The 17,268-nt window shown below is 41.5% G+C and overlaps 1 protein-coding gene across 3 annotated transcripts in view; it reads right to left on the reverse strand.

Annotated features, from left to right (window-relative positions):
- Window positions 1-2,152: 2,152 nt before the first annotated feature.
- The window catches only part of TDRD3 (tudor domain containing 3), a 66,592-nt gene continuing 51,476 nt past the window's right edge, over window positions 2,153-17,268 (reverse strand). For all 3 annotated transcript variants that reach the window (XM_032226375.1, XM_032226377.1, XM_032226376.1), the window contains 2 exons: window positions 5,820-5,945; window positions 2,153-2,351 (listed from right to left, as the gene is read on the reverse strand). In XM_032226375.1, coding sequence (XP_032082266.1) covers window positions 5,826-5,945 — 120 coding nt within the window. In that variant the 3' untranslated portion in view covers window positions 2,153-2,351; window positions 5,820-5,825. The remainder of the gene's footprint in view (window positions 2,352-5,819; window positions 5,946-17,268) is intronic.

The following is a 17,268-nucleotide window of genomic DNA, read 5'->3' on the forward strand; positions in this document are numbered from 1 at the left end:
CAGGGACTGATTCCTGAGAATTAATCCTCCTTGGGGGACTTAATTTTAATAGGATCAACAAATGGTAAGTCAGCACTTTTAATCTTATCCTTTTTATAATTGAGTGTGAGGCGCTGATCTTTTCTCAAATTGTCTACTGCACAACTATTATTTCATCTAAATAGAAACACGAAATGAATTGAAAATAAAGACTTTTTTTTTTACATTGACATATAGTAGAAATACACCAAGGGGAGGAGGAGTGGGATAGAAGAAAGAGGGGTAGAGAGGGCGGGAGAGAGGATGGGAGGGAGGGTGAGAAGGAAGGGAGGGAGTGGACCGGGAGAGAGGAGTGGTAGAGGGGGAGGGGAAGTAGGGTAGAGGGGAATGATGGAGGGAAGATAGTAAGTTGGAGGGGGGGGCGGAAGAAAGAGGTGTATGGAGAGTGGAAGAGGTATATTGGGCTTCTATTTGAGTTTGAGTTTTATTTTATTTATATTTCTGGGGGTATTGTTGACAAGAGGAATTGCTGTGATTATTGTTTAATGTTGTATGGCCGCGGTTATGCACAGTATATATGTAACTGTATGAAAATGAAAAATGGAAAATAAAAACATTTAATGACTAAGAAAATAAAGAGACTTTTCAGTTCAGTTCAACTCCTGATGGACACACGGCTGATGCTTTTTTGGCTACAGGGTACAATAGGCTGGTTTTTTTTTTTACATTTCATGCGTTTGATATTTCTCTCTCTGAGCACAATGAGAAAATATCTGCTGCAAACTCTGCACTGGCGACAGGAAGGGAATCCGTCCAGTAAACACTCAGCTCCATTCCATTGCCCAGATTCCACCCTGATTCAAGGAATTATGGGGTCATTAAAAGCAATAGATAGATGATAAATAGATGGATGGATGGATGGGTGGATGGAGAGAGAGAGATAGAAAGATGGATGATGGGTGGATGGATGAATAGGCAAGTAGATAGATAGAGAGAGGTAGGTAGGTAGGTAGGTAGGTAGGTAGGTAGGTAGGTAGGTAGGTAGGTAGGTAGGTAGGTAAGATAGATAGATAGATAGATAGATAGATAGATAGATAGATAGATAGATAGATGATAGATAGATAGAGATGATAGATGACAGATAGATAGATAGATAGATAGATGACAGATAGATAGATAGATAGATAGATAAGATAGATAAGATAGACAGACAGACAGACAGACATGATAGATTGATGATAGATGATAGATTGATAGATGATAGATTGATAGATGATAGATAGATAGATAGATAGATAGATAGATAGATAGATAGATGATAGATATATATAGATAGATATATAGATAAAGAGATAGAGATATATAGGTAGGTAGGTAGGTAGGTAGGTAGGTAGGTAGGTAGGTAGGTAGGTAAGATAGATAGATAGATAGATAGATAGATAGATAGATAGATAGATAGATAGATAGATAGATAGATAGATAGATAGATAGATATGATAGATGACAGATAGATAGATAGATGATAGATAGATAGATAGATAGATAGATAGATAGATAGATAGATAGATAGATGACAGATAGATAGATAGATAGATAGATAGATAAGATAGATAAGATAGACAGACAGACAGACAGACATGATAGATTGATGATAGATGATAGATTGATAGATGATAGATAGATTGATAGATGATAGATAGATAGATAGATAGATAGATAGATAGATAGATAGATAGATAGATAGATAGATAGATGATAGATATATATAGATAGATATATAGATAAAGAGATAGAGATATATAGGTAGGTAGGTAGGTAGGTAGGTAGGTAGGTAGGTAGGTAGGTAGGTAGGGTAGGGTAGGGTAGGTAGGGTAGGGTAGGGTGGGTGGATGGATGGACGGATGGATGGATGGACGGATGGATGGATGGATGGATGGATGAATGAATACTGGTATTCTCAGGCTTCTCCTATTCAGGTATTAATCAGGTTTGATCTTCTTTGCATCTGAAGAACAGCCAAGATCTCTTAAATGCTGCGAAAACCCAGGGCCTCCTCAGTTCTCAGCTTTTCAAGTCTGAATTTTTTAATAGAGTCCGTCAATTCTTTGATACGAGAGAGATCACGGCCATACTTAATAACAGTTCCTGCGAGCAGGAAAATACAAAGCAAAGACAGTGCTGAACATGGTGGCTTTTATTGATGTCACTATTAACAAGGTTTTTTTTTATATATATGTAAAAATTTTAGCTTCACAGCATTAACTTAAAAAAAGTCATTAGCGGAGTATAGATTTCTATACTCCTTCGTCTGGATCTTTCAAAAACATTCTTCTTCAGGACGAAATCCAGAACGATCTTGCCACAAGGAATATCTGAAGTAGAAGAAAAAGAGAATGTGAGATAAATGTCATTGCCTTTATTCTCTCTGTTCATCGGGATGTCCTAAAGGTTTTTTTTTTTCAGGGGACAGCTGGACTTTTTAGTTTTTTTTCCTTTGAAGTCGTTTCGCTTCTCATCCCAGAAGCTTCTTCAGCTCTGACAGCATAATGCGGACAGGAAGGATTTACCGTATTTTTCGGAGTATAAGACGTACTTTCCCGCCCCCCAAAAGTGGGTGGAAATGTCTTATACTCTGAATATTATCGTGGGGGGAAGGGAGTTGGGGGGGTGCCCATCAGCTGTTCTAGAATGGGCTGCGGCAGGAAGAGGGCCACGGCGGCAGACAGCGAATTGGCGACGGGGAACGGGCCGCAGCAAACGGGCCACAACAAACAGGCCGCACCGAATGGGCCACGGTGAATGGGCAGCGGCGAAGGGGCCACAGTGGGGAAACGGGCAGTGTCAAACAGGCCAGACAAATACCCCTCCCCTCTCGACTGGTATGGCTGTGTGATTTTCGTGTATTTTAATTATGTGTACTGTTGTTTATGTTCCCTTTCCCCTTTGAGTTGTTCGCCGCCCTGAGTCCCTCCTGGAGAAGGGCGGCATACAAATAAACCAAAACTAAACTAAACTAAACTACCGGGTGGATAATGGGAGGCAGATTTTTCCCGCCTTGTTTTCCTTCCCAAAAGCTAGGTGCGTCTTATAGTCCGAAGTGTCTTATAGTCCGAAAAATACGGTATATTCCTTGCAGGCAGTTGGTCCTTTGCATCCTTTTAGAGAGTCCTTGAGGCCACTTGGAGGTTTCTATGTGTCCTTAGGGTCACCTGAGTAGAGCTCTTGGTTCCTGTAGTCTGCAATTATTCCTCTGGAAATCCATTCCTACTCCCACACACCACTTAAAAGCCGTTCAACCCAAATTAGCAATAGCAATAGCAGTTAGACTTATATACCGCTTCATAGGGCTTTCAGCCCTCTCTAAGCGGTTTACAGAGTCAGCATATCGCCCCCACAGTCTGGGTCCTCATTTTACCCACCTCGGAAGGATGGAAGGCTGAGTCAACCCTGAGCCGGTGAGATTTGAATAGCTGAACTGCAGAACTGCAGTCAGCTGAAGTACCCTGCAGTGCTGCACTCTAACCACTGCGCCACCTCGGCTCAAATTGTTTAACTAAAAGTCTTTGAATGGTGTGGGAGTAGGAATGGATTTCCAGAGGGAAAAAACTGCAGCCTACAGGAACCATTTGCACCACTCAGGTGACCCCGAGGACACAGATAAACCTCCCAGTGGCCTCAATGACTCTCTAAAAGGGTGCAAATGTCCAGTTGTCTTCAAGGACTATAAACCCTTCCATTCCCCACTGTCCTGTTCAGAGCTGAAGAAGCTTCTTGGATGAGAAGTGAAACATCTTCAAAGAAAAACCAGAAAGTCCTGTTGCCTCCTGAAAAAAGCATCTTTTGGGATAACCAAGACCTGGATGACTGAGAATCTCTACAGACTTTCATCAGAATAATTTGCATGCATTATTACCATGTAGAGAACATTTGGGGGGGGGGGGGGAGAGAAACTAAACAAGGCATACAGCGTTTACACACACACACACACACAGAGACAGCAGTTTAATATGAGTTTCCAAGTTGTATGCACTAAAGTGGCAACTCTGTTGGAGAACAGCAGGAAGAGACCGAGGGGCAGAGTTAAGAGAGGAAGCAGCCTGGAATCCTTACATTCCTGCAAATGGTCTAAGTCAGTGTTTCTCAACCTTGGCAACTTGAAGATGTCTGGACTTCAAGTCCCAGAATTCCCCAGCCAGCAAATGCTGGCTGGGGAATTCTGGGACTTGAAGTCCAGACATCTTCAAGTTGCCAAGGTTGAGAAACACTGGTCTAAGTTCAACCCTTCTTGAATTCTATTTACTCTTATCCATCGCCGGTTTAATGCTGACCACTAGTTGACTAGATTCTTGTGTAAAGGCAATGAAGCATAAATCAGCTTAATTGGAGTGTTCAGTTTGATTCTGATTCTTCCCACCTGACGAGCTCTTAATGACCACCTTCATTTTGTTTTTTTAATAAATATTTTTACTGTATATGTTTCTTTATTTCCAGTTTTGCTGCAAGAGTGTAGTGGCTGTATCTTGTCCTTTCTAAGTATACATAGTTTTACACACCCTGATTATAACCAATATTCTCTTAATTAAACATTTATAATCTCTTTTAAATAATGTTGTCCATCATAGTTATAGACATTATTTTCAAAATTGTACCGTAACATTCTATATATTTATCTCTCTCCTTTCCCCTCTCTACTTCCTTCTCCTTCCCTCTCCTCCCTTTTCGTCTTCTCCTCTCCCCTCTTCTCTCTCCTCTTCTCCACTTCCCTTTCCTTCGCTCTCTCCTAGTCCTCTCCCCTCGTCCATTTCCTTCTCTCCTTTCCTCTTATTCCTTCTCTCACCTTCATTTTGGCTGGCAGTTATAAGCCACCTGTCAGGATTGATCCACAAAGCACCTCTTTGTGCTCGCTTGACAAAGAAGCTAAGGGGTGGGGAGGGGGTGGGTGGGCATGATTGGAATGTGTGGGGAGCTGGGAGGGAGAAAGGAATTGACGTTTGCCATTGGCAGCCTGAGAAATTCTCGCAGTTCCAAGGTCAGAAGCAGAAGACTTTCGAAAGACGCGGATTGTTTCCCAAAATCAAATGTTTAACCTGGATGTGGTGGACACTGAATGCCACGGGTGAAGGAAAAGGGGTTTTCACTATACTCTCGCTTCACGCCAAAATCTCAGAACTGTCTTTGCTTCTTCTTGAACCTCTATGGACCTATCAGTAAAGTTTTACTCTTGGTAATAAAAATGTCCCGGGAGTTTCTTTTATTTGACAGGCCAACGGGATGGTTGATACCAGTGGTGGGATTCAGCCAGTCCGCACCTATTCGGGAGAACCGGTTGGTAACTTTCTAAGCAGTTCGGAGAACCAGTTGTTGGAAGAAATCTTTTGTTTTTCCCCACTTTCCAGGGCTAATCCTGTAAGGAAGGCAGGAAGGAAACATTCTGGTGTTGTTTCTAGCCTAATCTTTATTGCCCTGCTTACAGAAACTGCCTCTCCGGTTAACCCTTATTACCATTGTAACAGCTAAGGCGAAGCGCCCATCGACCTGAGTGACATTGACTTGGCCATGCCCACATGATCACATGACCGCCGAGCCCCGCCTACCCAGCTGGTCATTAGGGCAGAGAACTGGTTGGTAAATTATTTGAATCCCACCACTGGTTGATACCATCTTTCATTGTATTTATCACCCAATTATGAATCAGACCGGACAAAGGTACCAAAATTTTGATATCAAACGTATCAAAATGGATATGCGCATTCCCTTTTCAAAGCTATTTGGAACGTCAAGGGAATTCCAGAAGAATAGAACTAGTCCTTTTGTTAATTATAAGAAGTAATGATTTTTACCTTTGATCAGTTTCTAGCTCTTGGAGGTTGGTAAAACTGTTGAGTGGGTCTCGTTGAACGCCTGGGCTGCCCATCACCCCCTCTGCGAAATTCTAAAGTTTGTTCATAGGTCATTTCTTCCTCCTCCTGCAAGTAAACAACATGATTTAGAAAGGCACACGATTGGCAAGGATATCCTTCTGCCTATGCAGAATTATCTTCATTTATCTATTTATTTTAAAAAGAAGAAATAAAAGAAACACAGAGACTGGTTACAAGTTAGGTGGTTTTTTGCCTTCCAAAACAGATCCAATATCCCGAAGTTGCTTTTTCAGGAGGCAACTGGACTGTCGGGTTTTTTTCTTCTAAGATGTTTCGTTTCTCCTCCAGGAAGCTTCTTCAGCTCAAGAAAAGCTGAAGAGGAGGAGAAGCGAAACCTCTCCGAAGAAAAACTAGAAAGCTCAGTTGCCTCTTGAAAAAGCACCCCGCCCCTTGCACCCCGTGTGCATGTGCACTTGAGCCTCTGCCCCCCTCCTGCACATACACACATGTCTCTCGCCGTGACCCGTCAAAACCGCGCTCGACTAAACCGCGCCCGATTAAACCGCGTCGCTGACGTCATCAACAGGGCGACAACAGCCAGCGCGGAGAAAGAAGGGCGCTTTAAATAGCGCTTTGAAAGCAAGCCGATTCAACTTAAGGTAAGGGTTAGGTTTAGGGTTAGGTTTAGGGTTAGCTTTAGGGTTAGGTTTAGGGTTAGGGTTAGGTTTAGGGTTACGTTAAGGGTTAGGGTTAGGGTTAGGGTTAAGGTTAGGGTTAGGGTTAAGGTTAGGGTTAGGTTTAGGGTTAGGTTAAGGGTTAGGTTTAGGGGGGTTAGGTTAGGGGGGTTAGGGGGGTTAGGTTTAGGTTTAGGGGTTAATTTTAGGTTTAGGGTTTACGGCGTGCTTCTGTCTCCGCCCTGTTGTCGCCCTGTTGATGACGTCAGCGACGCGGTTTAGTCGGGCGCGGTTTAGTCGAGCGCGGTTTTGTGGGTGAACCGTCTCTCGCATGTGCCCCACCCCCCTGTGTATGCACAACAGAGACCCAAAAATCAGCTGGCCAACGTGAGGCACGCACGCATGCACAGTGGAACTGAGCTGGGGCGACAGCTTGCGTGCCTGCAGAGAGGGCTCTGCATGCCACCTGTGGCACATGTACCATAGGTTCTCCATCACGGGTATATATTATAATTAATGGCAGTGTTCATATGTATCACTAAACTAAGGGTGATATAAGCAGGGTTTTCTGAAGAAGAAGCTTTAAGATTAAGCAATTGTTTTATAGATGGCAGCTACCACCAGCAAGACTGGCAAAGGTGTTTAAGAACATGTCTGGCAAATGTTGGAAATGTAATCAGATACTGGGTTCATACTATCACATGTGGTGGAATTGTCCAAAGGCAAAAAAAAAAATATTGGGACAAGAAAAATATAAATGGTTAGAAAAAATGGTAAAGCAATACACAGATCTAAAACTAGAAACATTTTGGTTGGGTATCTTACCAGAAAAAAGTACAATAAAGGGAATATTTAATTTAATTTACATGTGTTAATAATGGCGAGAATTGTGTTTGCACAATAGTGGATAAACGAAGAGATCCCTACAGATGAAAGTGTAATTTTAAAAAGTACTAGAAATGTGTAGAGATGGATAGATTAACACTTAAAATTAAAGAGAAGGAAGAAACAGAATATTTTTTTAACCTGGAATTCGTTTTACCAAGGGTTAACTATCAGAAACAGAAATTTAAAAGCTCAAGAGAATTATTAATTATATAAGGAAGGTTTATTAAAATGGATAATCAAATATTACTATCATTATGTGATCATTATCAATGTTATGAATATTATCATTATTATTGCTATTTCTCAAAATTAAAAGTACCCAGACAACACACTGTACATGTAGACATTGATTATCTATCTATCTATCTATCTATCTATCTATCTATCTATCTATCTATCTATCTATCTATCTATGTATCTATCTATGTATCTATCTATCTATCTATCTATCTATCTATCTATCTATCTATCATCTATCTATCTATCTATCTATCTATCTATCTCTAACTATCATCTATCTATATCTATATCTATCTATATCTATATTTATATATCTACCTACCTACCTCTACACACACACACACACACACATATCTATATCTATAACTCTCTCTCTCTCTATATATATATATATATATAGATAGATAGATAGATAGATAGATAGATAGATAGACAGACAGACAGACAGACAGACAGATAGGGAGGGAGCAACTGTTGTATTTCTCCAATTTCTTCTCTCGCTACCTAAATGTGACAAGTAGAGCACAAACACAAAATTCTGTCATACATCAATGACAGATCAGAGTGAATAGTTGATTATTATACTTTCCTGCCAGCCAGCCCTTCCCCATGATTTGCTAAACACAAGCCAGCCACATAATAGCTTGATGTTATGCACAGCATGGTACATAGAGAGCAGCCAAACATGTCATCTCCAAGAACATTTTTGAGACAGTGTGAAATAAATTGAAGTTGAAATGCAACTGTTCTTTTAACTGTCCAATTATAACCCATCACAAATATGCGGGGAATTTAAGGTATCGCTTATATCCCTGGTATTTACACTACAAGAGATGGAGATTTATTTTATGTACAAATTCATTTCAATGAGTTTGCAAGAGTTAGTCAGACTTTTCGTTCACAACATTTGCAGGGGGGAAAAATTGCAGGTAGCCAGCAGTCGTGTTAGAATATTCATGACTGGGAGAGACAAGGTCAGCCAATGAATAAGCATAGCAACTAAGTCAGCCAATGGGAACTTAACCCTTCTGAGTCTGGGCAGAGATTTGAAACTGAAACTTAAAGAAGAAAGCAGTCTGCTGCTCTGAAAAGTAAACTAGCAGCCTGTCTGGGATTGTCTGCTGAAATGAAGCTAACTGCTTGTGTTTGCCTGTAACTCTCCTGCCTTGTGTTTACTTGGAAGAACCACCTGTTGGTATTGTACATTTATTCATCTATTCTTATGCATATAAAGAAGTTAATGAATCCAGCTGCATCGGTTATCTGTGTGGGCTTTCTGGATTTGATTTTTTGGAAACAAACTGACAAGTCAGCAGAAGTAGCCTGCAATACTGCACTCTAACCACTATGCCACTGAGGGTCTAAATAAATGTTAAAACATGTACAAATTCATTTCAATAACTTTGCTAGAGTTAGGTAGATTTTTCATTCATAACATTTGCGGGGGGGGGGGGAATCCAGCTGAGCTAATTAAGGCTACGGATTAAAATAAATATATATATATATTTTCACATTCCATGCCATTTCTTATTTTTATCTCAACGCTGAGCCTCACTTGTCATGATAGAAAACATAGTTCTCCTTTACTTTCCTGATACCTTCTGAAAAACAAATTAACAAAAAAAAAAACCACCCCAAAATTCACCCAGAAATTACTACACCGTTCCAAGAGATGTTATCTTACATTTTAATATTTAGGTTGAAATTTCAGACATACAATCTGTTTCCTCCACTTTTTTTTTTTTTTTTTGCAATTATAATTCAAGCTCCAGTTAGAAAAGGCTAAAAGTCAATAAAATTGGGAAGGAATGAGAAGCTAGAAACATACAACTCAGGGACTAAATATCAGGGACCGATTCCTGAGAATTAATCCTCCTTGGGGGACTTAATTTTAATAGGATCAACAAATGGTAAGTCAACACTTTTAATCTTATCCTTTTTATAATTGAGTGTGAGGCGCTGATCTTTTTCTCAAATTGTCTACTGCACGACTATTATTTCATCTAAATAGAAACACGAAATGAATTGAAAATAAGGACTCTTTTAAGTTCAGTTCAACTCCTGATGGACACATGGCCGATGCTTTCTTGGCTAAAGGATACAATAGGCTGGTTTTTATTTTTTTTTAATTTCATGAGTTTGATATTTCTCTCTCTGGGCACAATGAGAAAATATCTGCTGCAAACTCCACATTGGCGAGAGGAAGGGCATCCGGCCAAAGGAATTACAGGCTCATAAAAGCTTTTCCCATTCAGCTACTAATCAGGTTTGATCTTCTTAAGATCTGAAGACAAGCCAAGATCAACTAGATGCTGCAATAGACCTAGGATTTAAGCAGGGGGTGGGGGTGGGGGCAATTGGAATGATTTAATCTGAAAGGCCATTCCCGTGTGAGGATGAGTAATACTAATAATATTGCAAGCCACCGAGGATTACCATGGGGTATGATGGATAGCTAATAAATTTTACAAATAAGTAAAGAGATCAAACGTCAACATCTTTTTCTTTTTTTTTAAGGAAGTGAGGTGAGGAATCTGGAAATAAATAAATATTTCCATTTGGAAATAAATGGAAGATTGCTCCAGTCAGTACTTTGTTGGAACTGTGTCTGTGAGGAAGGAAGGGAGGAAGGGAGGGAGGGAAGTAAAATAGAAAGAGAGCAATAAGAAAAAGGAAAACAGGAATAATAGCAGTAGACTTATAGCAGTAGACTTATATACCGCTTCATAGGCCTTTCAGGCCTCTCTAAGCGGTTTACAGAGAATCAGCATATTGCCCCCAACAATCTGGGTCCTCATTTTACCCACCTCGGAAGGATGGAAGGCTGAGTCAACCCTGAGCCGGTGAGATTTGAACCGCTGACCTGCTGATATAGCAGTAGCCTGCAGTGCTGCATTTAACCACTGCGCCACCTTGGCTCTTAAAGAAGGAAGGAAGGAAGGAAGGAAGGAAGGAAGGAAGGAGAATAGAAAGAGAGCAATAAGGCATAGGAAAACAGGAAGGAAGGAAGGAAGGAAGGAAGGAAGGAAGGAAGGAAGGAAGGAAGGAAGGAAGGAAGGGGAAATAGAAAGAGAGCAATAAGGAAGAAGAAAAACATGTAGGAAGGTAGGTAGCTAGGTAGGTAGGTAGGAAGGAAGGAAGGAAGAAAGAAAGAAAGGAAGAAAGGAAGAAAGGAAGAGGAAATAGAAAGAGAGCAATAAGGAAAAGGAAAACAGGAAGGAAGGAAGGCAAAATAGAAATAGAGCAATAAGGAAGAAGAAAACAGGAAGGAAGGAAGGGGAAATAGAAAGAGAGCAATAAGAAAGAAGGAAAACATGTAGGTAGGAAGAAAGGAAGGAAGGAAGGAAGGAAGGGGAAATAGAAAGAGAGCAATAAGGAAAAGGAAAACAGGAAGGAAGGAAGGCAAAATAGAAAGAGAGCAATAAGGAAGAAGAAAACAGGAAGGAAGGAAGAGGAAATAGAAAGAGAGCAATAAGGAAAAGGAAAACATGTAGGAAGGAAGGAAGGAAGGAAGGGGAAATAGAAAGAGAGCAATAAGGAAAAGGAAAACATGTAGGAAAGAAGGAAGGAAGGGGAAATAGAAAGAGAGCAATAAGGAAGAAGAAAACAGGAAGGAAGGAAGGGGAAATAGAAAGAGAGCAATAAGGAAAAGGAAAACAGGAAGGAAGGAAGGAAGGAAGGAAGGAAGGAAGGAAGGAAGGAAGGAAGGAAGGTTCATGATGGCAAAAATCCCATAGAGAACAAAGGATATTTCATCTTTTAAAAATATGATTGGAGATACATTAGGTTTTGTCTGAGTAGGTTTTAGCAGTGTGTCTGTAGGTGTCAGATTCCATGTGCTACACTTGAATTCCCACCCACCCCGCCGCCCCCTGTTATTGGAGTATGAAATAGGCTCCTATCTTTTATGGATATTTAAACAGAGTCCTCAATTACACTGCCTGGCTAAGAACAAAAGCATTGTTTAATTTGGACAATGAATATCAATGAATTTGGCCTCATTCTTAAGAAGGGCGATTCTAGAGCAAAATTTCAGTGGTTGGCTAACTATCGGTGCTTCTGTCATCTGCCACACCAGGGGAAGGCATTTATATGAGGTGCAACAAACCTGTCATGCCCCCCTCAGAGTCCGACTCTGAGATGGAAGACGAACATCTGGCAGAGAGCAGGAGAGTGGCTCCGTTGGCTGTGGCAGAAACTGGGGAAGGGCAAAGTCAGGCTGGGCAGAGCAGGGGAGAGGTAGAACAAGGGAGAGGGGGTTCAGATGAAGACCGAGGCCCACCCCCTCCTCATCCTAGGCAGGGATCTGTTGCTACCGGCACCCCGCCACACGTTGCATGCGCATGCACAGTTGCTTGTAAATCATTCTGTGCATGCGCAGAACATTATACAATGAATAAAAAACATGCCTGCAACGGCATGAGTGACCAGGGAACCGGTTCAGGGGGGTGGCCAGCCTATCATTCCTACCGGTTCAGTGACCCAGTCCCTATTTCCACTACAGGTTTGTCTGAACCGGTATCAACCCACTTCTGATCCTAGGGAGCACGCAGAAGAGAGCAACAGGGGTTGCATAGTTTACGAGGAAGGAAAGGCCTCCAATTCCCTTCACAAGGCACACCTGGGGATGGAGTTTAAAGGAGAGGCAGTTGGGAGGGGACTTTGTCAGGAACAAATGCTGAGTTCACCCAGTGTAGAGTTGTGACCTGCATTTCTGGCATTCCGCCCGACTGTTTGAAATATTTACGACCTTCTGTGTCTTTATCTCGCCTTGCTGGATTCGACCCTGGGACTCCCTATCTTGTCCTGTTGGAGTGATTGATAGCAGTCATCTGCTTACAGCGTTTGGGCTGCAGGTTTGAGGAAGAGCTTCCAGTGAAAGGGACATTGGGGGCACAGTTGGGGACTCATCCCAGTTCTCTGGCTGTGTTGCCTTTGTGCCACGCCCCGGCTCATCACATAACCATTGAAGATATTGCTGGTGTTTGATGAACCCGCCACTGGAGCAGAGCTGCCAGGAGAAGGGAATAGCTAAGGAACAAGGGTCGACACAGGAGTAAAGGCACAGGTGGATGGTGAATGGCCCCTCCCATAGGTAATAAAGGGGAGCAAAAGGGGAGTGGAGAAGGGAACAGCAGAAGGGAACAGGGAACAGCTAAGGAACAAGGGTCGGTCGACACAGGAGTAAAGGCACAGGTGGATGGTGAATGGCCCCTCCCATAGGTAATAAAGAGGAGCGAAAGGGGAGTGGAGTTTGCAGGAGACAATTAGTTCAATTCATTAGGGTGAAGATCTGTTCCTGACTTCTTGCCAAGTAATTGCTGCTACAGCAGGGAGTTTGGAAGATATCGGCCTGGCAGCTCTCCAAGCCCGATAAAGGTCTGTAGTTGTGAAATCTCTTGAAAGACTGTTGGCTGGGACTTTGCTGGAGAGGAATTCCCTTTCGCCTAAATAAAAGAGGTTTTATTGGGATGAGGAATCGGCTTTGTGCTTTTGGGAAGCCTAGGTAAGAACCGTGACCTGTCAAAACCGCGGTCCACTAAAGCGCGCCCGATTAAAGCGCGTACCTGACGTCATCAGCAGCGCGACAAATACAACCACGGAGAAAAAAGGGCGCTTTAAAAAGCGCTTTTAAAGCAAGCCGATTCACATAAAGGTAAGGGTTAGGTTTAGGTTTAGGGTTAGGGTTAGGTTAAGGGTTAGAGTTAGGTTTAGGGTTACGTTAAGCGTTAGGGTTAGGTTTAGGGTTAGGTTAAGGGTTAGCGTTAGGTTTAGCGTTAGGTTTAGCGTTAGGTTAAGGGTTAGGTATAGGGTTAGGGTTAGGGTTAGGTTAAGGGTTAGGCTTAGGGTTAGGTTTAGGGTTAGGTTTGGGGGGGTTAGGTTTAGATTTACGCGTTAATTTTAAGTTTACCGCTCACAGCGTGCTGTTTTCGTCACGCTGTGATGACGTCACGTACGCGCTTTCGTCGAGCGCGCTTTAGTCTACCATGGTTTTGTGGTGGAACCGGTAAGAACACTCTGGCATACTGAGTCCTTAAACAGCATCAGAAGTGGGTTGCCCCTGGTTCGGCCCGGATCAGGCGAACCGGTAGTGGCAGGGGCGGGAAGCTCCGCCCACACACCCAGACGCTTCTGCACATGCGCAGAAGCGTCACGCAAACCTGTAGTTAAAAAAAGAGAACCCCACCACTGCACAGCATGCGTGCTACTAAATCATTCTGATCACTAACTGTCCTTTTCGCTATTCCTTCTAGATGAATCGGACAGCCTCTGGGGAAAAAAAATACAAATCCTAAAAGCCGGCAATTAATCATTCTCCGGATTAACCAAAGTGACATTTCACAGGTGAAACAAAATATGAAAAGCGCCTTGCTCTTCATTCCGCCGGGTTATAATTATAAAACAGAAACTTAGAAAGCGTCAATCGGAGGCATCAAGAAGATGCCGCTCGGATGGTCCTTAGAGAACCTCCTTCTGGAAATATGAACATTAGAAAAGACAGAATATTTTGATGGAATGCCGAAACAGATAATTTAGAAGAGTTAGCAGATTTCTCATGAGTGCAACTTTTAAACAATTTAACAGTTTAAGCCAATGTTTTCTGGTGTGCTGGACTAAAAGAAAAAAAAAAGACTGGAAGATATTGCAAAATCCATTTCAATTCTAGTAGTAAATAATAAACTTTGTTTCTTGGCTTGATGGCCATTCCCATTAGCATCGGTACCATTTCAAGGGAATAAACTTAAGCAGTTACAACTAAATAAATAGTTTTTAGACTCAGAAGGGATGTAGAATAGCTAGGGTCTCATTTTTCCCAAGACGGTAGCACGGTTCAGTGCCTTGAAAATGGCGAAAACGAATAAAGTTGGCAGATTGTTGACCAAACATCCATAAAACCTAACACAATTTTACATTTAAATGTCCATGTACTCCAGTGGTGGGTATGCCCCTGTTCTGGTACGGTGTTCCAGAGGGCCCGCCTGCCCGCATACCTTACACACACACACACACACACACACACACACACACACACACACAGAGTGTACTGTTAAAAGATAATATAATAAATATAATTAATGTAACGAAAATTCTGAACATATTCCTCTGGCCTTTACTTTCCGTTCAACTATCTGGAATAAAGTCTGTGGTTCCTTTTTCTCTTCCTTCATATAAAGTTGATTAAAAGCTTGATTACAAAATGTATAAAATAGGGTAAGAAGCTACATTGCTAACTGCTCTGTTCCTCGTTAAGGTAATTGATTTGCAGACCTTCTTCATTTGCATTGAAAGATCATTCCAGAACATACACGAGGAAGCTGTAGCAAATCGTATCTTCTCAGCAGGTGTACATATATATACACACACACATACATACATACATACATACATACACGAGTCTCAAACATAAAAATGCCTTGCTTTCATCTTATGTAATTTTTTTAAAGACGGACTTAACCCTTTTGAGGATTCTACCTCCATGGAAAAAAAAGGGCCCTGAGATGTGAATTCTTAATTATAGTAAGAATGAATTATACTAAAGAACCTTAGGATGGAGCAGATATTTCCATTTGTAATCTTGCTGCCATCAACATATATAAGATCAGAGTTGTCTTTAATCTTTTTCCATTAAACGCAAAATATGATTTTGTCTACCATGGACAAATGGCTTTGGAAGTTGATGGAGTTGGCAAAGACGGCTAAAATGACTATTTTGATCAAATAAATAAATAAATGTTTGTGTGTGTGTGTATGTGTGTGTGTGTGTGTACATATACATACATACACACATACATATATACACATACATACATACATACACACATACACACATACATACATATACATAAATACATACACATATATACATATGCACATATATACATATGCACATATACACATATACATATACATACGTACATACATACATACATACATATATATATATATATATACACACACATACACAACACAACACACACACACGTATGTATGTATGTATGTAAGTATGTAGTATGTATGTATATGTATTTAGTGTCACAACCCCTGGTATGCCCAAATATGGGAGGAAGGTCACTACTTCCATTCTCTGTCTATCGGCTCATCACAAGAGACCATCCAGGCAGAAACCCAATATTTTTACTGTTGCCTTTGTTACATTTGTGTTGTATTTGTGCTGATAAATAAATAAAGGGAGACTAGTATAGACCTATTTCAAGCTATTTAGCTCTCATCAGCTAGCCATACCCTTACTGGGATTAGAACCTGTGCTGTCTATGATGCAATACAGCACAGGTTCTAATCCCAGTAAGGGTATGGCTAGCTGATGAGAGCTAACCACTTCTGGACTTTGTGCTTGAGGTGGAAAATGAAATTATGAAAATTATGAAATTTTGATTTTGGGTTTTACTGATTAGATTGATTTGCCATTAAAGAAATGGCTAGTTTACATTATTATATTTTATATAGTTTATTTATTATTATTATGGAAAAGTAAAAAGTTGAGGTTCGATGCTAATACTTTATTCTACTGCAGGGGTGTCAAACTCAATTTCATCAGGGTTGTGTTTGATCTTGGGAAGTCAGGGTGGGCATGGCTGGCGCGACATCACTCGTGTTGGGGGCGCCTGTGGCAGCCTGAGCACTCTGCCAGCGAAAATGGGCTCCCGAACTCTGTTTTCGGCTGCGACGGCTTCTGCAATCCTCTGCCAATAAAAATGGAGCTCGGGAGGGCTGCGGTTTCAACCGATTCAACTTTACCCTAAAATACATCCCTGGAGGGGAAAACTTTATGGTGGATGCTTGGTCCAGGCTTCCACAGTACAAGAGTACCAATTGGGCCATGATTCAACCAGTCATCCCAGCTAAACACTTAGCTGCCCCAATGGTCCCCAGGAACCAGGGAACAATGGATTTAAAGGTGCCCACGGACCTGATGGAAAAACTGAAGGAAGCTCTTGCATCTGATGACTGGTTCAAACAGCTCTCGCGAGCTCTGCTTTCGGCTGCGATCACTTCCTGCAACACATTATCAGCAAAAACGGAGTTCGAGAGGGCCACCTGTGGCCTTCCTGAGCTCCATGTTCCCTGGCAGAGGCATTGCAGACCGGTCCTTTGCTGTTTCCAGGGCAGCCCCAGATCTTAGAACCCTGAAGGCCAGCCCCCGGGCCTTGAGTACTGCAACAGAGGGAGTTGGAAGTCTTTTCTTTTTTCTTTCCCTCCCCTCCTCACTTTCCCACTGTGTCCTACTCTTTGCTTTTGTTATTTCGTATTTTACTCTACAATTAACAGTAATAAAATGTTTTAGTTAGATGGGTGGATGGATGGATGGATAGACACAGAGATAGAGAGATGATAGATAGATAGATAGATAGATAGATAGATAGATAGATAGATAGATAGATAGGGGAGAGGGAGGGAGGGAGAGAGAGGATGGAACAGATGTTTCCATCTGTTCAGTTTCACGCAATAAAATGTGTTAAGGTTAAGTGGTGTGACACACTGCATAATGCAAGCCTAGTGCCAAATCATCCAGAACGCAGAGAGTCCTCGAGTTACAACAGTTTAATTTATCTATCTATCTATCTATCTATCTATCTATCTATCTATCTATCTATCTATCTATCTAT

This window comes from Thamnophis elegans, chromosome 11, assembly GCF_009769535.1.
Source record: "Thamnophis elegans isolate rThaEle1 chromosome 11, rThaEle1.pri, whole genome shotgun sequence".
In the NCBI taxonomy this organism is placed as follows: Eukaryota; Metazoa; Chordata; class Lepidosauria; order Squamata; family Colubridae; genus Thamnophis; species Thamnophis elegans.